Source organism: Gorilla gorilla, chromosome 6 (genome assembly GCF_029281585.2).
Source record: "Gorilla gorilla gorilla isolate KB3781 chromosome 6, NHGRI_mGorGor1-v2.1_pri, whole genome shotgun sequence".
In the NCBI taxonomy this organism is placed as follows: domain Eukaryota; kingdom Metazoa; phylum Chordata; class Mammalia; order Primates; family Hominidae; genus Gorilla; species Gorilla gorilla.
The window spans coordinates 152,824,547-152,839,828 of NC_073230.2; the positions used below are offsets into that span (position 1 = coordinate 152,824,547).

Genomic DNA, 15,282 nt, shown 5'->3' on the forward strand with positions numbered 1-15,282 from the left:
GGTGCTCCAGTGTCGGGTGCATACATATTTAAAATTGTTACATCCTCTTGCTGAATCGAGCCCTCCATTATTATATAGTGTCCTTCTTTGTCCCTTCTTATAGTTTTTGTCTTAAAATCTATTTTGTCTGATATAAGTATAGTGAATTCTTCTCTTTTTTGGCTTCCATTGGCATAGAATATCTTTTTCCATCCCCTTATTTTCAGTCTATGTGTGTCTTTATAGGTGAAGTGTGTTTCTTGTAGGCAACACATGAGTGGGTCTTGTTTTTTCAAGATAACCTGACTTCAAGTTTATTAACTCTTTCTTCTGCTTGCTCAATTCTGCTATTAAAGGACTCTGATGCATTCTTCAGTATGTCAATTGCATTTCTCAGCTCCAGCATTTCTGCTTGATTCTTTTTAATTATTTCAATCTCTTTGTTAAATTTATCTGATAGAATTCTGAATTCTTTTTCTGTGTTATCTTGAATTTCTTTGAGTTTTCTCAACACAGCTATCTTGATTTCTGTGTTTGAAAGGTTACATATCTCTGTTTCTCCACAATTGGTCGTGGGTGCCTTATTTAGTTTGTTTGGTGAGGTCATGTTTTCCTGGATACTGTTGATGCTAGTGGATGTTCTTCATTGTCTGGGCATTGAAGAGTTAGGCATTTATTGTAGTCTTCACTGTCTGGGTTTGCTTGTAGCTGTCCTTTTTGGGAAGGCTTTCCAGATGCCTGAAAGGACTTGAGTCTTGTGATCTAAGCTGTGTCTACTTTAGAGGGGCATCTCAAACCCAGTAACATCATGGTTCTTGCAGACTTGTACAAATACCACCTTGATGGTCTTGGGCAAGATCCAGGAGAATTCTCTGGATTACCAGGCAGAAATTCTTATTCTCTTTTCTTACTTTCTCCCAAAAGTACAGAATTTCTCTCTCTCTGTTCTGTGCCACCTAAAGCTGGGGGCGGAGTGGCACAAGCACCCTTTTGGCCACCACCACTATGACTGTGCTGGGTTAGACCTGAAGCCAGCCCAGTGCTTACTGGGTCTCACCCAAGTCCTGCTGTAACCACTCCCTGGCTACTGCCTACATTACCTCAAGGCCTTGGGACTCTACAATCAGTAAGTGCCAAAGCCAACCAGGCCTATGCCCTTCCCTTCAGGGCAGCAAGCTCCCCTAAGCCCCAGAAGTGGGTCCAGAAGTGCCATCTGGGAGTCAGGGACTAGAGTAAAAACCCTTAGATGTCTACATGGTGCTCTATTGTATTGCAGCTGAACTGGCACTCTAACCACTAGATGCAGTCCTTCCCACTCTTGCCTCCCCTTTCCAAAGGCAGAGGAGCCTCACCCCATAGCCACCACCACCCAGGCCACAAGGAGTACTGCCAGACTACCACCAAAGTTCCCTTAAAGCCCAAGATCTCTTAAGTCAGCTTGTCATAAATGCTACCTGTCCTGGGACTCCCATGTCAGGGCAGTGGGTGCTCCTCTGGCCCAGGGCAGGTCCAGAAATGCTGTCCAAGAGTCAAGTCCTGGAATTGGGGACCCCAAGAGCCTGATTTGTTCTTTACCCTTCTGTGGCCATGCTGGTACCTAAGGTGCAAAACAAAGTTTCCTTTACTTTTTCCTCTGCTTTTCTCAAGCAGGAGTTTTGCTCCAGAGCCACCACAGCTGGTAATATCCTGAGTCTCACCTGAAGCCAGCAGGCCTCAAAGGCTCACCCAAGGCCCTTGGTGTAGTACTTGGGTATTGCTGCTGGTTATTCAGGGCCCAAGGGCTCTTCAGTTAGCAGGCGATAAATGCTGCCAGGACTGGGTCCTTTCTTTCAAGGCAGCAGGTTCCCTTCTGGCCCAGGGTGTGTGTAGAAATGTCATCTGGAAGCTAGGGCCTGCAATGGGGACCTCATGACTCTGACTGTTGCCCTGTTTCGTTGTACCTGAGCTGGTATCCTAGGTGCATCACAAAGTCTTTCCCACTCTCCCTTTTCCTCCCTTCAACTGGAAGAAAGAGAGGTCTTTTGGAGCCATAAGTTGTGCAGCCTGGGTTTATGGGAGGGTTGAAGCCAGCACTCCCTTAGCTGCCCCAGCTAGTGTTTCTGTACGCCACATGCAGTCCCAGTTCACTGTAACCGGGCCTAGTTCAGCACCAGGACTCACCTAAGAGTTTCAGTCTTTATGGCCCAGACTGCCTTTCAAGTTTACTTGGAGATACAGAGTGTTATAGCCCTTGGTGGTGAAGTTTGCAGGCACTCAAGTTCTAACTGTTGGGATCAGTGATTCTCCTCTGGCTAGGGCTGGTTTAAATGCTCCCTCTGTGGGTGGGTGTCAGCTGAGTTTGGTCTGGTTTTCCTTTCTGCTCTAACAAGACAGCACTGAGTTCAATGCCTCACAATTGCTGTATTCTTCCTTCCCCAGCACCTAGAGACGCTCTCTGCACCATGCCATGATTGCTGAAGGGTGCAGGAGGGGTGGCATACTTGATTTAGGACTGTTTTTTTCTATCTCTTCAGTGCTTGTTTCAGCCATATGAAGTTAAAACCAAGTACTATGAGGGCTCACCAGATTTTTGGTTCGTATGAAGGTATTTTTTCTGTGTAGATAGTTGTTAACCTGGTGTCCTTGTGGTGGCGGGGCAGACTATCAGTGGAGCCTTCTATTGCGCTATCTTGCTTTGCCTCCTCCCCTCTGGAAAACTAATTTTTAAAAAGTAAATTCTCGGCCGGGCGCAGTGGCTCATGTCTGTAATCCCAACACTTTGGGTGGCCGAGGTGGGTGGATCACAAGGTCAAGAGTTGAAGACCAGCCTGGCCAATATGGTGAAACCTTGTCTATACTAAAAATACAAAAATTAGCCGGGCATGGTGGTGGGTACCTGTAGTCCCAGCTACTCAGGAGGTTGAGGCAGGAGAATCACTTGAACCCAGGAGGTGGAGGTTGCAGTGAGCCAAGATCGTGCCACTGAACTCCAGCCTGGGTGACAGAGCGAGACTCTGCCTCAAGAAAAAAAAAAAAAATTCAAGTCTCCACTAATGGATGTATATTCTTTAAAAATTACTTAGAATCAAAATCTCAACGGGGTTTTTCATTATTGTAGTTGTTTACTCACTTGTTTTAGTGGAATGCAACAAGCTGGTTTAAAAATTTTAATGGAAGCACAAACAACCAAGAATAATTGTATTCTTGAAAAAAACTAAGGTAGAATAATTAGCAAGATTTATTATGAAGATATTATAATAGTATAGCATTGGCATAGAGATGAAGAAAAAAATAGAAAAGAATAGAGAGCCTGCAAAGAGATCCACACAGATCCAGACTTTTGGCCCTGTAGATGAGGTGGAAAGAGTGAACTTTTCAATGAACAGTGCTATAATTAGGAATCCATATTTTAAAAAACTAAAGTTGTATTCCTAGTTCACTATGCCCAAAACTCATTTAAACTTAAAAATTTATACAACTCTTTGAAGATAGTATAGAAAAATCTCTTTGTGGAATTTGGGTAAACAATTTTTTTTACTCATGGTACAAATAGTATTAATCATAAAAAAGATTAATAACTTTGACTACTTTAAAATTAAGAAGTTGTGTTTATTAAAATACACCATAAGAAGAGTGAAAATTTGGCCCACAGGGTGGAAAAAGCTGTTGGCCACACATGTAACTGACCAAGTTTATATATATCTAAAACATTGTGACATACAGAAAATCTGATAGAAAAATACACAAGAAAATGGAATGAGCACTTCAAAATAAAAGCAAAAATCAAATGTTCAGTTAATATATGCAAAGCTGCTTAACATCATTAGTAATGAGGAAAATGCAAATTAAAACCACAATAATATATTACTATGCACTCATCACTTTGGAAAAAAAAGTATCCCTTAATATCAAGTGTTCCTAAGGGCCTAGAGCAATGGAAACTCATATACTCAAAGTGATATGATTTATCTTTGACTTGTCTTTATCTACAGCTTGATTTTATCTAACAAAGTTGAAGCTATGCATATTCTATGATACAGCAATTCCTTTCCTAGGGTATGCCAGAGAAAGTCTCGCACAGATATACATGTAAAGGATGTTTTTAGTATCAGATAGGCCCCAAATATAAACAATCAAAAACCAATCAGCAGCAAAATAGATTAACTGATTGTATTATAGTTATATAATTGAGTATTAGGCAGAAAGAAAAATGAAGTAGAGCTACACAAATCAACGCAGACGATGTCACAGTATTGCACTAAAGAAGCAAGTCATAAAAGATTACATAAAATATAACTTTCTTGTATTCTTATACAGTTTAAAACAAGTTAAAACTAAACTATGTAGTTTAAGTTTGTGCACATAGGTAGTAAAACTAAAGGAGCAAAAGGAATGATCACAAAAGTCAGATTAGTGTTCCATCTGGTGGTAGGAGAGGGACAATGAACTTGGAGGAACATATGGAGGACTTCAATTATTGGCAACATTCTATTTCTTAATCTGTTGCTGATCTGATTGTTCCCTTTATAATTATTATTTAAATTGTACATATGCTTTTAGATACATTTTTTGTGAGCACAATGTATTTCATTAAAAAAGAATATTGTTGGGTTGCATCTTCTGACACTAAAAGTAAATTGGTTTGGGAAATTTTTATGGATAACACAAGTAGAGAGCATATTGACCAGTCAATTGCTTCATGGGAAGGGTAACATAAATATCTCTTTTAAATTAAAACCAGGGCAAGAGACTGTGTTTGCCACAATGGGAACAACTTCACTGTTTCGGTTGGTGATCAGGAGCTGAAAGGTTTTCTAAATGGCCACAAGGGAGAGACAAAGAACAAAGATTCTATGCAGAGGACACAGAACTTAAAATGTCGAGGGTTCATTCAAGGTAGGAGTGACTTTAATTCCCTTTAGCAGTGCGTTGTTATTCCATTTTAACAATATTTGTGAGCAGTAGGAGCTTTGACGGTCCCATTTAGTGTGACCAACCACTAAGGCTTTAATTTTTTCTGAAACTGTTTCAAAATACTAAGTTTTCAAATAAGTCAGGGACTTTAAGGCATTAGGGGAGGAAATACAAGCAGGGTCATTTTAAATAAAGGTAGGGTCATCTTTAAGGCTGGTCGCTGTTGCTCATGCCTGCAATCCCAGCACTCTGGGAGGCCGAGGCAGGTGGATCATGTGAGGCAGGAGTTCAAGACCAACATGGCCAAACCCTGTATCTACTAAAAATACAAAAATTAGCTGGGCATGGTGGCAAACGCTTGTTGACCCAGCTATTTGGGAGGCTCAGGCAGGAGAATCACTTGAATGCAGAGGGCAGAGATTGCAATGAGTTGAGATTGCATGACTGCACTCCAGCCTGGGCAACAGAGCGAGACTCCATCTCAAAAACAAACAAAACCACCACCACCACCAACAACAATAAAAACCCACTTCTTTAAAACTTAAAAGTGACCATTATTACTTCCCTAAAGTATTCTAGGGTGATTTCTGCCTCTTGAAATGTCTCCAGTTTGTTGGGAATTTAGATTTTACAGCTATTGGAGCTAATAACCTATGGGAATGTATGTGGTCCCTTATCCAATGCTTTTAGACATAATGAGAGGAGTTGGGGCATTCTTAAAAATGATAAAAACCTTGAGTGTAAGACCCACTTCCTCTAAGACTCCATCAAGCTCTTATTTTGAAGCGCAGAATCTTTAAAACCCTCCAGTCTAGGTTGGGACACGGTCTTGGTATTGGAAAAAAAATCAATTATATATCCTGAGCGAAGTGTTCCTTGGATGAATGACCTTTACTGTAAAGTAACTGCTTTTTGTGTAACTAGGAATAACCTGATTGGTTTTGGCAGTTGGACTGTGCTTGCTCTGTGATTCAGTATTCCGACACATAGTCTAATGCAGGCAGAGTTACAGGCGATGGCAGATCCAGTAACTCTATAGGACAGTATGTTGGCTGAGAGTGTGGGCTCCAACTTCTAGGGTTGGAAATGTGGCTTCACAGCTTACCAGTTCTCAGCAAAATGAAGAGAGTAATTGTACTTACTTTGTAGGAATGTTGTGAGCATAAATAAATATAAAAGCACTTAAAACAGTTTCTGAAAAGAAGCGGTTTATTGATGATTCACTTAACTTACACTGATATCCTTGGGAGTAAATGTGGTCTGGAAAATAGATTTTTAGGGTCATTGCTTGAATGGGATTATGAAATTATATAAATGCACAATATATTTTTTGTTATAACTCCCCTGTCTGCTACAATAGTTCACGGAATCTTCCCATACGTAACTTTACTAATTCAAACCTGAATGGTCCTCATTTTAACTACCTGTTCAAATGATTTGTTATTTAAGACAAAAACTATGTGGCTGGGAGTAGACTGCATGATCCTATTAAAAGAAGTATCGTTTGTGAGGGTGAATCAGTCTCATGCATTGAATATGTATTTATCTAAGTGAAGCACACAGCTGCTTAGGTTCCAGTCTGCAGACCCAGGAAAGCATTGTTCCAACTGAGTGCCTTACCTAAGTGCTGAGAATTTGTTTTTAATCATTGTGAGTGTCCTTGCATGGCTTGGTTCTCCACAGTGGGGCCAATTACACTGGACTTTAATTTCCAAAACTCCACCTAAGTTTTGCTTTTTTAGCAACAGAGAGTGATATGGCCAGGCTTTGTGTCCCCATCCAAATCTCACCTTGAATTGTAATACCTAGATGTTGAGGGAGAGAGCTGGTTGGAGGTGATTGGATCGTGGGGGCAGTTCCCCCCATGCTGTTCTCATGATAGTGAGTGAGTTCTGAAGAGATCTGATGTTTTATTAAGTGTTTGGTAGTTTCTCTCTTGCTCTCTCATCACTCGCCTGCCACCATGTAAGACATGCTTGCTTTCCTTTTCGCGATGATTATAAGTTTCCTGAGACTGCCCCAGGCTTGCAAAATTGTGAGTCAACTAAACGTCTTTCCATTATAAATTACTCAGTCTTGGGTATTTCTTCATAGCAATGTGAAAACGAACTAATACAGACAGTTAGTTGTTTTAGGGCTATTAAGGGCCTAGAAATAAAAAGCAGTGGCTTTGTTGTTGTTAATTCTCCCCTTCCATCTGTACTGCACAATAAAGATGATTGGCTTTTTTTCAGATTATTCTTGATGAAAAGGACTATACATTCAAGAACATTTTATAAATTTGTTGGTAGCCTAGGAAAAAGAAACAAAGGGATCTTTCTTATTGAATTTTAAAACAGAAATGGCTCATCAAACTGCTCCATTGGGCTGCCTTTGGGTTTATCCCCTTGATATGAGGTAATATGATATTTGAAGTGGTGTCTGGGAAGCTGTTCCTCAGGTAAGCTCTTGGTTACTCCTCAGGATGAGGACTTTTTCTCTCCATCTGTTACTCAACTTCTTTGTTCTCTAGATCTCCAGCTTGAGAGATAGTTTACAATTTCTATCTTAATTTTTTCTCAACACCGTTTTTCCCAACCTATGCTTAACATTTCAGAATGATGCTCTCTCCCTTTATCATCTTGAAGAGTTTATAGAGATGATGGTTATATTTTTTTATGAAAAAAGTTTCTCATGACTTTCCCAAATGAAAAGTGAATCAGTACAAAGAGATGTGTGTAGAAAATGTAGGAACTTCTGCAAGCTGAGTACGGGACCAAACTGTCCTCCTATCAGAACTGGGAAGTGCACCAATCTTGCACAAGAAGGCTTTTCAAAATGGAAGCCAGGCATGGTACTAAAGACCTTGTAGCAGGAACAAGTTCATGAAAATAATATCCTGAGAAACGCAATCATGCCATGCCTATAAGGAGATAGCATTGACTGAAAAGTAGCTCTCCTTCTTTGGAAACCTTGACCACATTTAACGTCTTGGCTGACCTGCTGTTTATGTGCTAGCTACGTGCTGCTGAGGCCATATTAGCGGGGGGCACTTTTGATCTTAGATGAATCAGTGTATCAGAGATGTACCTGAGCAATACTCAGAAAGGTCTGGTTTCTATTTCAAAGTTTCTGGTGAAGACAGCCTAGGGGCCTGAAGAAATAACTTATCATAGGAAACTAGGTTAGATTCAAAAGTGGAACAACAATTTGAAGTAGGCTAATAGCATCTTTTTGTTTTCTTCTACAGAAATGGAAACTAACAGATCAGACGTACCGGTATGAAGGTGCCATGTGTAGGCATCTCAGCTGCCTTGTTTTGGAGCTGGGAGGCCATATAAAATAATTTGAATTTTTTAAGGGGGGGTCTTAATTTGTCATTACTGTTATTGTGGGATATATCCCTGTTCCAGAACCTAATAACATGGCAGAATAGGAAAAATGTTAATTCAAAATGAAAGTATCTACACTGTAGTTAACTTTGGCTGGAAATGTTAGCAGAGGAGAGGAACTGACATAGAAATGTAGTAGAAATAGGGCCCAGGAAATGTCAGATAAATACTTGTTTCACCAAAATACAGAAACTCCTGAAAATAGCTTATACTATTCACTGACCAAGTCCCTAGGAAAAGGAGAAATAAGAATTAATGGAAAATTCACTCTCACAATGCAGCCTGTATTCAGAAGCTAAAAATAGGAGAATGGTTCTAATCGCACTAAAGCTTCTTTCTGGAATAGTGAAACCATTTTCTTGAATAGGGATAAATAACAGAGGTCTTTTCTTCTTCTTCTTCTTTCTTTTTCTTTTCTTTTTTTTTTTTGAGACAGAGTCTCACTCTTTTGCCCAGGCTGGAGTGCAGTGGCACGATCTCAGCTCAGGGCAACCTCCGCCTCCCGGATTCAAGTGATTCTCCTGCCTCAGATTCCCAAGTAGCTGGAATTACAGGCATGTGCCACCACACCCAGTTAATGTTTGTATTTTCAGTAGAGACAGGGTTTTGCCATGTTGGCCAGGCTGGTGTGGAACGCCAGACCTCAGGTGATCCGCCTAAAGACAGCAAACATATACAATAGTTGGAAATCCTCATCTAGTCTTCTCCCATTATCATACATTCTTGTTAGTAATGTGTTAATACAATAGACCCCTACACCAAAACTGATATGTGACAGGCCCTGCCCTTGGGGCTGTAGATACAGCTGTGAATAGGGTAGGTCTAGTCCCTGCCCCTGTGAAGTTTCCATGTAGTGGGAAAGAGAGATTTTAAACAAATAATTACAAATGTGATGACTGATATATAAAGGAAGTTACAGGTTTTATCGGAACATGAGGCTTAGAGACACGGCTCGAGGAAATGACCTCTGGGTTAAGAGCTGAAGAAAAAAAGAAAACCTTAAAAATACTGATACCCCAATCCAAAGTAATATAGAGAAGTGCCGTCCCTTCTCCAAGGCCACCACTAGCTCATAAAATGCCTCTGTGTGAATTAGAGAATGTGGCTCTTGCTATCCTGGCTGGCTCAGTGGTGCACCCCAGTGGCCCACCTTTGTGTGTGACCCAAATGGCACGTCCACAAAGTGTGTCCCTTCTCCACAGGGCAGGTTTTGTTTTATTAAAAATACAACACTAAACACTATTTTACCAAATTTAGCTAATGGAGAAAATATACGTTGAAATTATTCACATTTGAAAAAGATTGCAGACCATTCAAGTTTAATTAAGTCCTGGTTAAAGATACTTAAAGATTTAACAGGAAAAAACAAAAAGTGAAAATGTTTTAATTTCTTATGATAAATATAAATGATAAATGAGTCCTCACTCTGAAAATATAACTCTAAAAAGGACATTTTTCTAGTTGACTTTTGTTGTTGTTCTACCCAAAAGGAAGCCCAAACATCAGAAACTTCTCTATTCTATTTGAAGTGGAGGGAAGGACAGGTGGAAGAAAGGAATGACCTAGGAGCACAGAACAATCTGTAGAAATGAGAAGGAGGGCCGCATTCGCACTGAAATGTGTGCATCACAGCTGGAATAAAGAAAGCAAGGGATAGAGGTGGGAGGCAAATCTGCAAACACTCGCAGAGACCAAATCATGGAAGACTATGTTGGCATGCAAGCTGTGTTGTAAATTTTAATACAGTTTATATCTATCTTGTTTAAAAGATGTCATGCTTGCATAGGGTAGAAAACATATGTGGTAGAAATACAATACTAAATTACTAACAAAGAGCTTATAAGAAAAACAACAGGAATCTGCCCAAACCCTACTCCGTCTTTATCTCCCCTGTTTCTCTACTCTTTCAATCCTACTCTCCCTAAGAAATTATTTCAAAACTTAAAAAATACAAGTCTTTTACTTCTCTTTTTTTTCTTTTCTTTTTTCTTTTTTTTGGACGGAGTCTCACTCTATTGCCCAGGCTACAGTGCAGTGGCGCGATCTCAGCTCACTGCAACCTCCAGCAATTCTCCTGCCTCAGCCTCCCGAGTAGCTGGACTACAGGCACGAGCCACTGCACCCAGCTAATTTTGCATTTTTTTAGTAGAGATGTGGTTTCACCATATTGGCCAGGCTGGTCTCGAACTCCTGACCTCGTGATCTGCCCGCCTCGGCCTGCCAAAGTGTTGGGATTACAGGCATGAACCACTGCACCTGGCAAAAGTCTTTTACTTCTATAGGTATAAATAGTAGACTTACACCATTAAAATTTTACTACAAAATTTCTAAACATATGCAAAAGTTGAATAAGGATCCTTCAAGAGCCCCTTCACTTAGCTTCAATAACAAACAACATTTGGCACTGTCATTACCAATTCTCCAGTAACAAAGAAAATGTATGCTTCCCAGTACAGCCAGTAAAAGTCTGTGGTATGCACTTCATCACCCTGGCAAGGGCCACCTTCCCATCACTTGAACCAATCCTTGTTGGAAGGTATGGACAATTAGATGAGCCAGGCATCGATTCTGTGCCCACTCCTGCCAACAGTGTGGGCCAACCCCTTCCAAACCAAGTGGACTCTGTGTTGAGGTTGGTGTACCAAAGGAAACCAAAGGAAAACTGATGGGGCTTTTAGCAAAGCAATTGAGTGGCTCATGGGAGGGAAAAGCAAACCAAACCCATGTCCTGTACAGTAGTGATTGGACAAAAATATACAGTCCAAGGGAAATTATAAGCACTAGTTCCAAAGTGAGACAAGCTAGATTCAGTATCTATCCTACTGTTCACAGGACATGTTTTTTTCTTTGGGTTGGTTCCAAGACCATCCAATAATTTTCTTCTAATAATTTTTCTAGACTTAGAACTGTGAAATTATGGAAGTAAATGTCTCAGAAATCATGGATTATCCCTATCACTGGCAGCAAATTAGTTTCTGTGAATAGACAAAATAATCTGAGAATACTGCAGTTACAATTAACTACAAAATTAAAAACAAGAGGCAAAGTCACAGTCTCTCTGTATGAGAGACAAGGAGCTACAGGCTCCAACTTCCACCAGGAAGTGTGTGTGTGTGTGTAAGAAGCCAGACACTGTCTCTGTCTCTAGGGCAATCTATTAAACCCAGCAATATCCATCATTTTACCCTAACATCACTGTTAAGAACACCAGTTCTGCAACCTACAGAATGGGAGAAAATTTTTGCAAGCTACCCATCTGACAAGTTCTTATATCCAGAATCTGCAAGGGACTTAAACAAATTTACAACAACAACAAAAAAACATCAAAAAGTGGGCAAAGGATATGAACAGACACTTCTCAAAAGAAGACATTTATGTGGCCAATAAACATGAAAAAAAGCTCATCATTACTGGTCATTAGGGAAATGTAAATCAAAACCACAATGGGGTACCATCTCATGCCAGTTAGAACGGCGATCATTAAAAAGTCAGGAAACAACAGATGTTGGTGAGGCTGTGGAGAAACAGGAATGCTTTTACACTGTTGTTGGGAGTGTAAATTAGTTCAACCATTGTGGAAGACAATGTGATGATTCCTCAACTATCTAGAACCAGAAATACCATTTGACCCAGCAATCCCATTACTGGGTATATACCCAAAGGACTATAAACCATTCTACTATAAAGACACATGCACACATACTTTTATTGCAGCATCATTTACAATAGCAAAGACTTGGAACCAACCCAAATGCCCACCAATGATAGACTGGATAAAGAAAATATGGCATATATACCATTGAATACTATGCAGCCATGAAAAAGAATGAGTTCATGTCCTTTGCAGGGACATGGATGAAGCTGGAAGCCATAATTCTCAGCAAACTAACACAGGAACAGAAAACCAAACAACACATGTTCTCACTCATAAGTGGGAGATGAAAAATGAGAACAAATGGACACAGGGAGGGAAACATCACACTGGGGCCTGTCGGGAGGTTGCGGGCAATGGGAGGGAGAGCATTAGGACAAATATCTAATGCATGCAGAGCTTAAAATCTAGATGATGGATTGATAGGTGCAGCAAACCACCATGGCACATGTATACCTATGTAACAAACCTGCACGTTCTGCACATGTATCCCAGAACTTAAAGGAAAAAAAAAAAAAGAACATCAGTTCTGGAGTTGAATTTCCTGAGTTCAAATTCCTTCTCTACCCAAGGCTGGATTACCCAAAGGCAGACAAATCACATTCTGAGGCAGGCAGAAAATCAGATACCAACACCTTTTTGGAAGTTAAACTTGTTATTGAATGAAAATTCAGTAGTAAACATTGGAAAAATCCAGACCTGGTTGAACATATTTTCATCCATTTTCTAGGTGACATTTTGTTTAAATTGTAAACCATTCATGAAGAATGAGTTCCACAATGTTTTCATTGCTATGGGCTTCAATTAAACCCTGGTTCTTCCTCTTATTCACTTTGTGACTTCAAAAAACTTATTTTATGTTCCTTAGTGTCAGTTTCCTCATGTACGAAATGGGGATCATACTAGTACCTACCTCAGAGGTCTGCTGGGAAGATAACATTAAATCCCTCACAGTAAATAGCTCACGCAATGCCTGGAACATACTAATCACTCATTATGTGTTAGGTGTCATTACTGTTCTTTCCTTTGACAAATATTTCATGAACACCTTTGATGTGTAGAGCCCCTGGCAAAGGGTACTAGAGAAATAAAAGGAAATTATCTAGAATTGGGAATTTGTTAAATATGCTGACGGGATTCAGCAAAAGACATGCCCTAAATTAGTTCTCCTAACGGGAAGCCACTCTACTCTCAACAAAGCCTAAGGAATGATATTCAAAACAAACAACAATATGGTCTAAAAGTAAACTGGAGAAAGTAGCTAGGCATACACTCATTAATCCCAGAGACAAATCTCCAATGAGAACTCCCTCTAACCGAAGAGTCAAGATGGGCTAGAATGAGATTAAGAGAAAGCTCAGGGGATGCTGGGGTGTGGGTTGATTAAGTGAGGATTACATCTGCTGCACCCAGTAATCCTGTTCCAGAGTGAAGCCCACTGTGCCTGTGGACCCCCCACCACTGGACAGTGCCTTGATTCCATGGTGTGACCAGAGGAGTCAGATGCCTGTTTTGTGGTATGAACGAATGGGCATATAGACTTAGTAGCAGCTGTTAACATCACTTTGTCCTTTGGTTGAAGGGCAAAGGGCAAACCCTGGAAGATGGAGCTAATCCCAAAGACCCAACCCCACAGCTCTGTGACACTCAGTTTGAGCACATGCCATTTTTCTTTGGGTTAGGTTATACCCGAGAATCCTTCCAGAAGTGGGAGAAAAAATGTAGAAAGGGCTAGGATGCTGCTGACAACTACCATTATTGATACCATGTCTGGGAAAACATTGACATTCTCTAAATATACAAGGACTGAATGCTAACCCCAAGGGGGTCAACACTGAAGAGAGATTCAGCACCCAGGATGTGCACGCTAGACTGGACACCGTAACAGTCCACTATGGGACCAGGAGAAATCAAACAACAGCTTTGCGAGGAAAAGATCTGTATCCTCATGTCATGGATGTGAAGACAGAAACACAGAGAGGTGGAGTGATTTTCCATAGAACCAAAGCTGGTTTGGGGCTCTCTCCACTATTCCAGCGTGTCTTGCTTGCTATTTGAAAACTTCTTAAAGCATAATAAATTAGAAGCCTTGTTCAGGGATGGCAGGGATGAGAAAGGGATATCAGGTTGTTATGGGAACCCGTGGTCTTCAGAGCTATTGGTCAAACATAGAAGCCTCAGGATGGCAGGATGAAAGATCCTCTCTGGAAGACTAAGAGGTGAAGTGAGTCTCTTGGGGAAAGCAATAGTGTAAGCAGAAAAACAATAAAAAGAAGCACAAGGCACCTTTTACAGAAAGGGGTTCCATTTTTTCTTATGACCTTGGCCACCATCTAGTGGTCAGGCTTGGAAGCGGGATTCAGGCTCCAGATACTGAGCACACATGGCCAAAGCCCCATGGTGGAGTTGACGGTGTGACCCTGCCTTTTCTCTCCCGCCTTGTGGGGCATCCTTTACTCCCTGGCACGGAGGTACACTTGCATGGGGTTTTCCTGCCACTCTGGTAGGGAGGCCAGGCTGTCAGCCACCTCCTTCTGGATAGGCCAGCCCCAGGCCTCAAAGAAGGGAACCAGATTCTTCTTCACTTTTTCAGAGAACTTCTTCACCCATAGATTCATCCTGCCAGTGTTGTCTTTGGGGAAGTGAGAGAGGGTCTGGTACTCAGCAAAGAGCTGGGTGAATGGCTCCCACCCGAAGGCCTCTTGGAGCTGAAAAGGGAAAGAAGGAACAGAATGAGGTGTCAAGTTTGCAAAAGTGATGTGACATGTGCGTTCTTAAATATATTTCATTCACATGATCACCTCCCCTCAATCGTTACCTTCATCCTGGGTATGTGCCCCTATCTCCCCACTCTGCCCCTGCACAATAATGCAATCTTGTTGGCTCATTCCTCCTCTTGGCCACAAAACAACACCCCCTGAATCTAGTGGGGGTGCTCAGGGGAAACCTAATGTCTGAATAGAGGTAAATATTCAATAAATGTCCACTATTAGTATCTTTAAAAAATTGTCTTCCCAGATCTCAAGTGTTTTCCTCAGCATCAGGACAGGTTTGGGCCTGACTGAGACGAGAAACCCTCGCTTCCTACATATCTGGCCTATTGAGATTCTAAAAGCTGCGAACCTCCAATACTATACTTTCCAGACATCATAATAATCCTTATTTTTTAGTAGCCATCTCGGACCTGTGGCTATGTGTAATGATACAAAATTGCTCTGTAGAACACTGCATTTAGGGCAGAAAAAGAAAAAAAATCCAGCCAGTCTCGGGCTAAAAATGAGAGTGGCTCATACTTCATAAGGGGCAGCTCTCCGGAAAGCCCTTGGCAGAAGGCCCTTGTTTACTAAGATTATACAAATTTCCAGTTAGCGGGGATCTGGGGTTTCA

General features: G+C 41.0%; 1 protein-coding gene across 3 annotated transcripts in view; it reads right to left on the reverse strand.

The window, feature by feature from the left end:
* Positions 1-9,545: 9,545 nt before the first annotated feature.
* The window catches only part of LOC101130783 (TRPM8 channel-associated factor 2), a 38,474-nt gene continuing 32,737 nt past the window's right edge, over positions 9,546-15,282 (reverse strand). For all 3 annotated transcript variants that reach the window (XM_055347557.2, XM_019031813.4, XM_055347559.2), the window contains exon 8: positions 9,546-14,603. In XM_055347557.2, the coding sequence (XP_055203532.1) occupies positions 14,349-14,603 (255 nt within the window). In that variant the 3' untranslated portion in view covers positions 9,546-14,348. The remainder of the gene's footprint in view (positions 14,604-15,282) is intronic.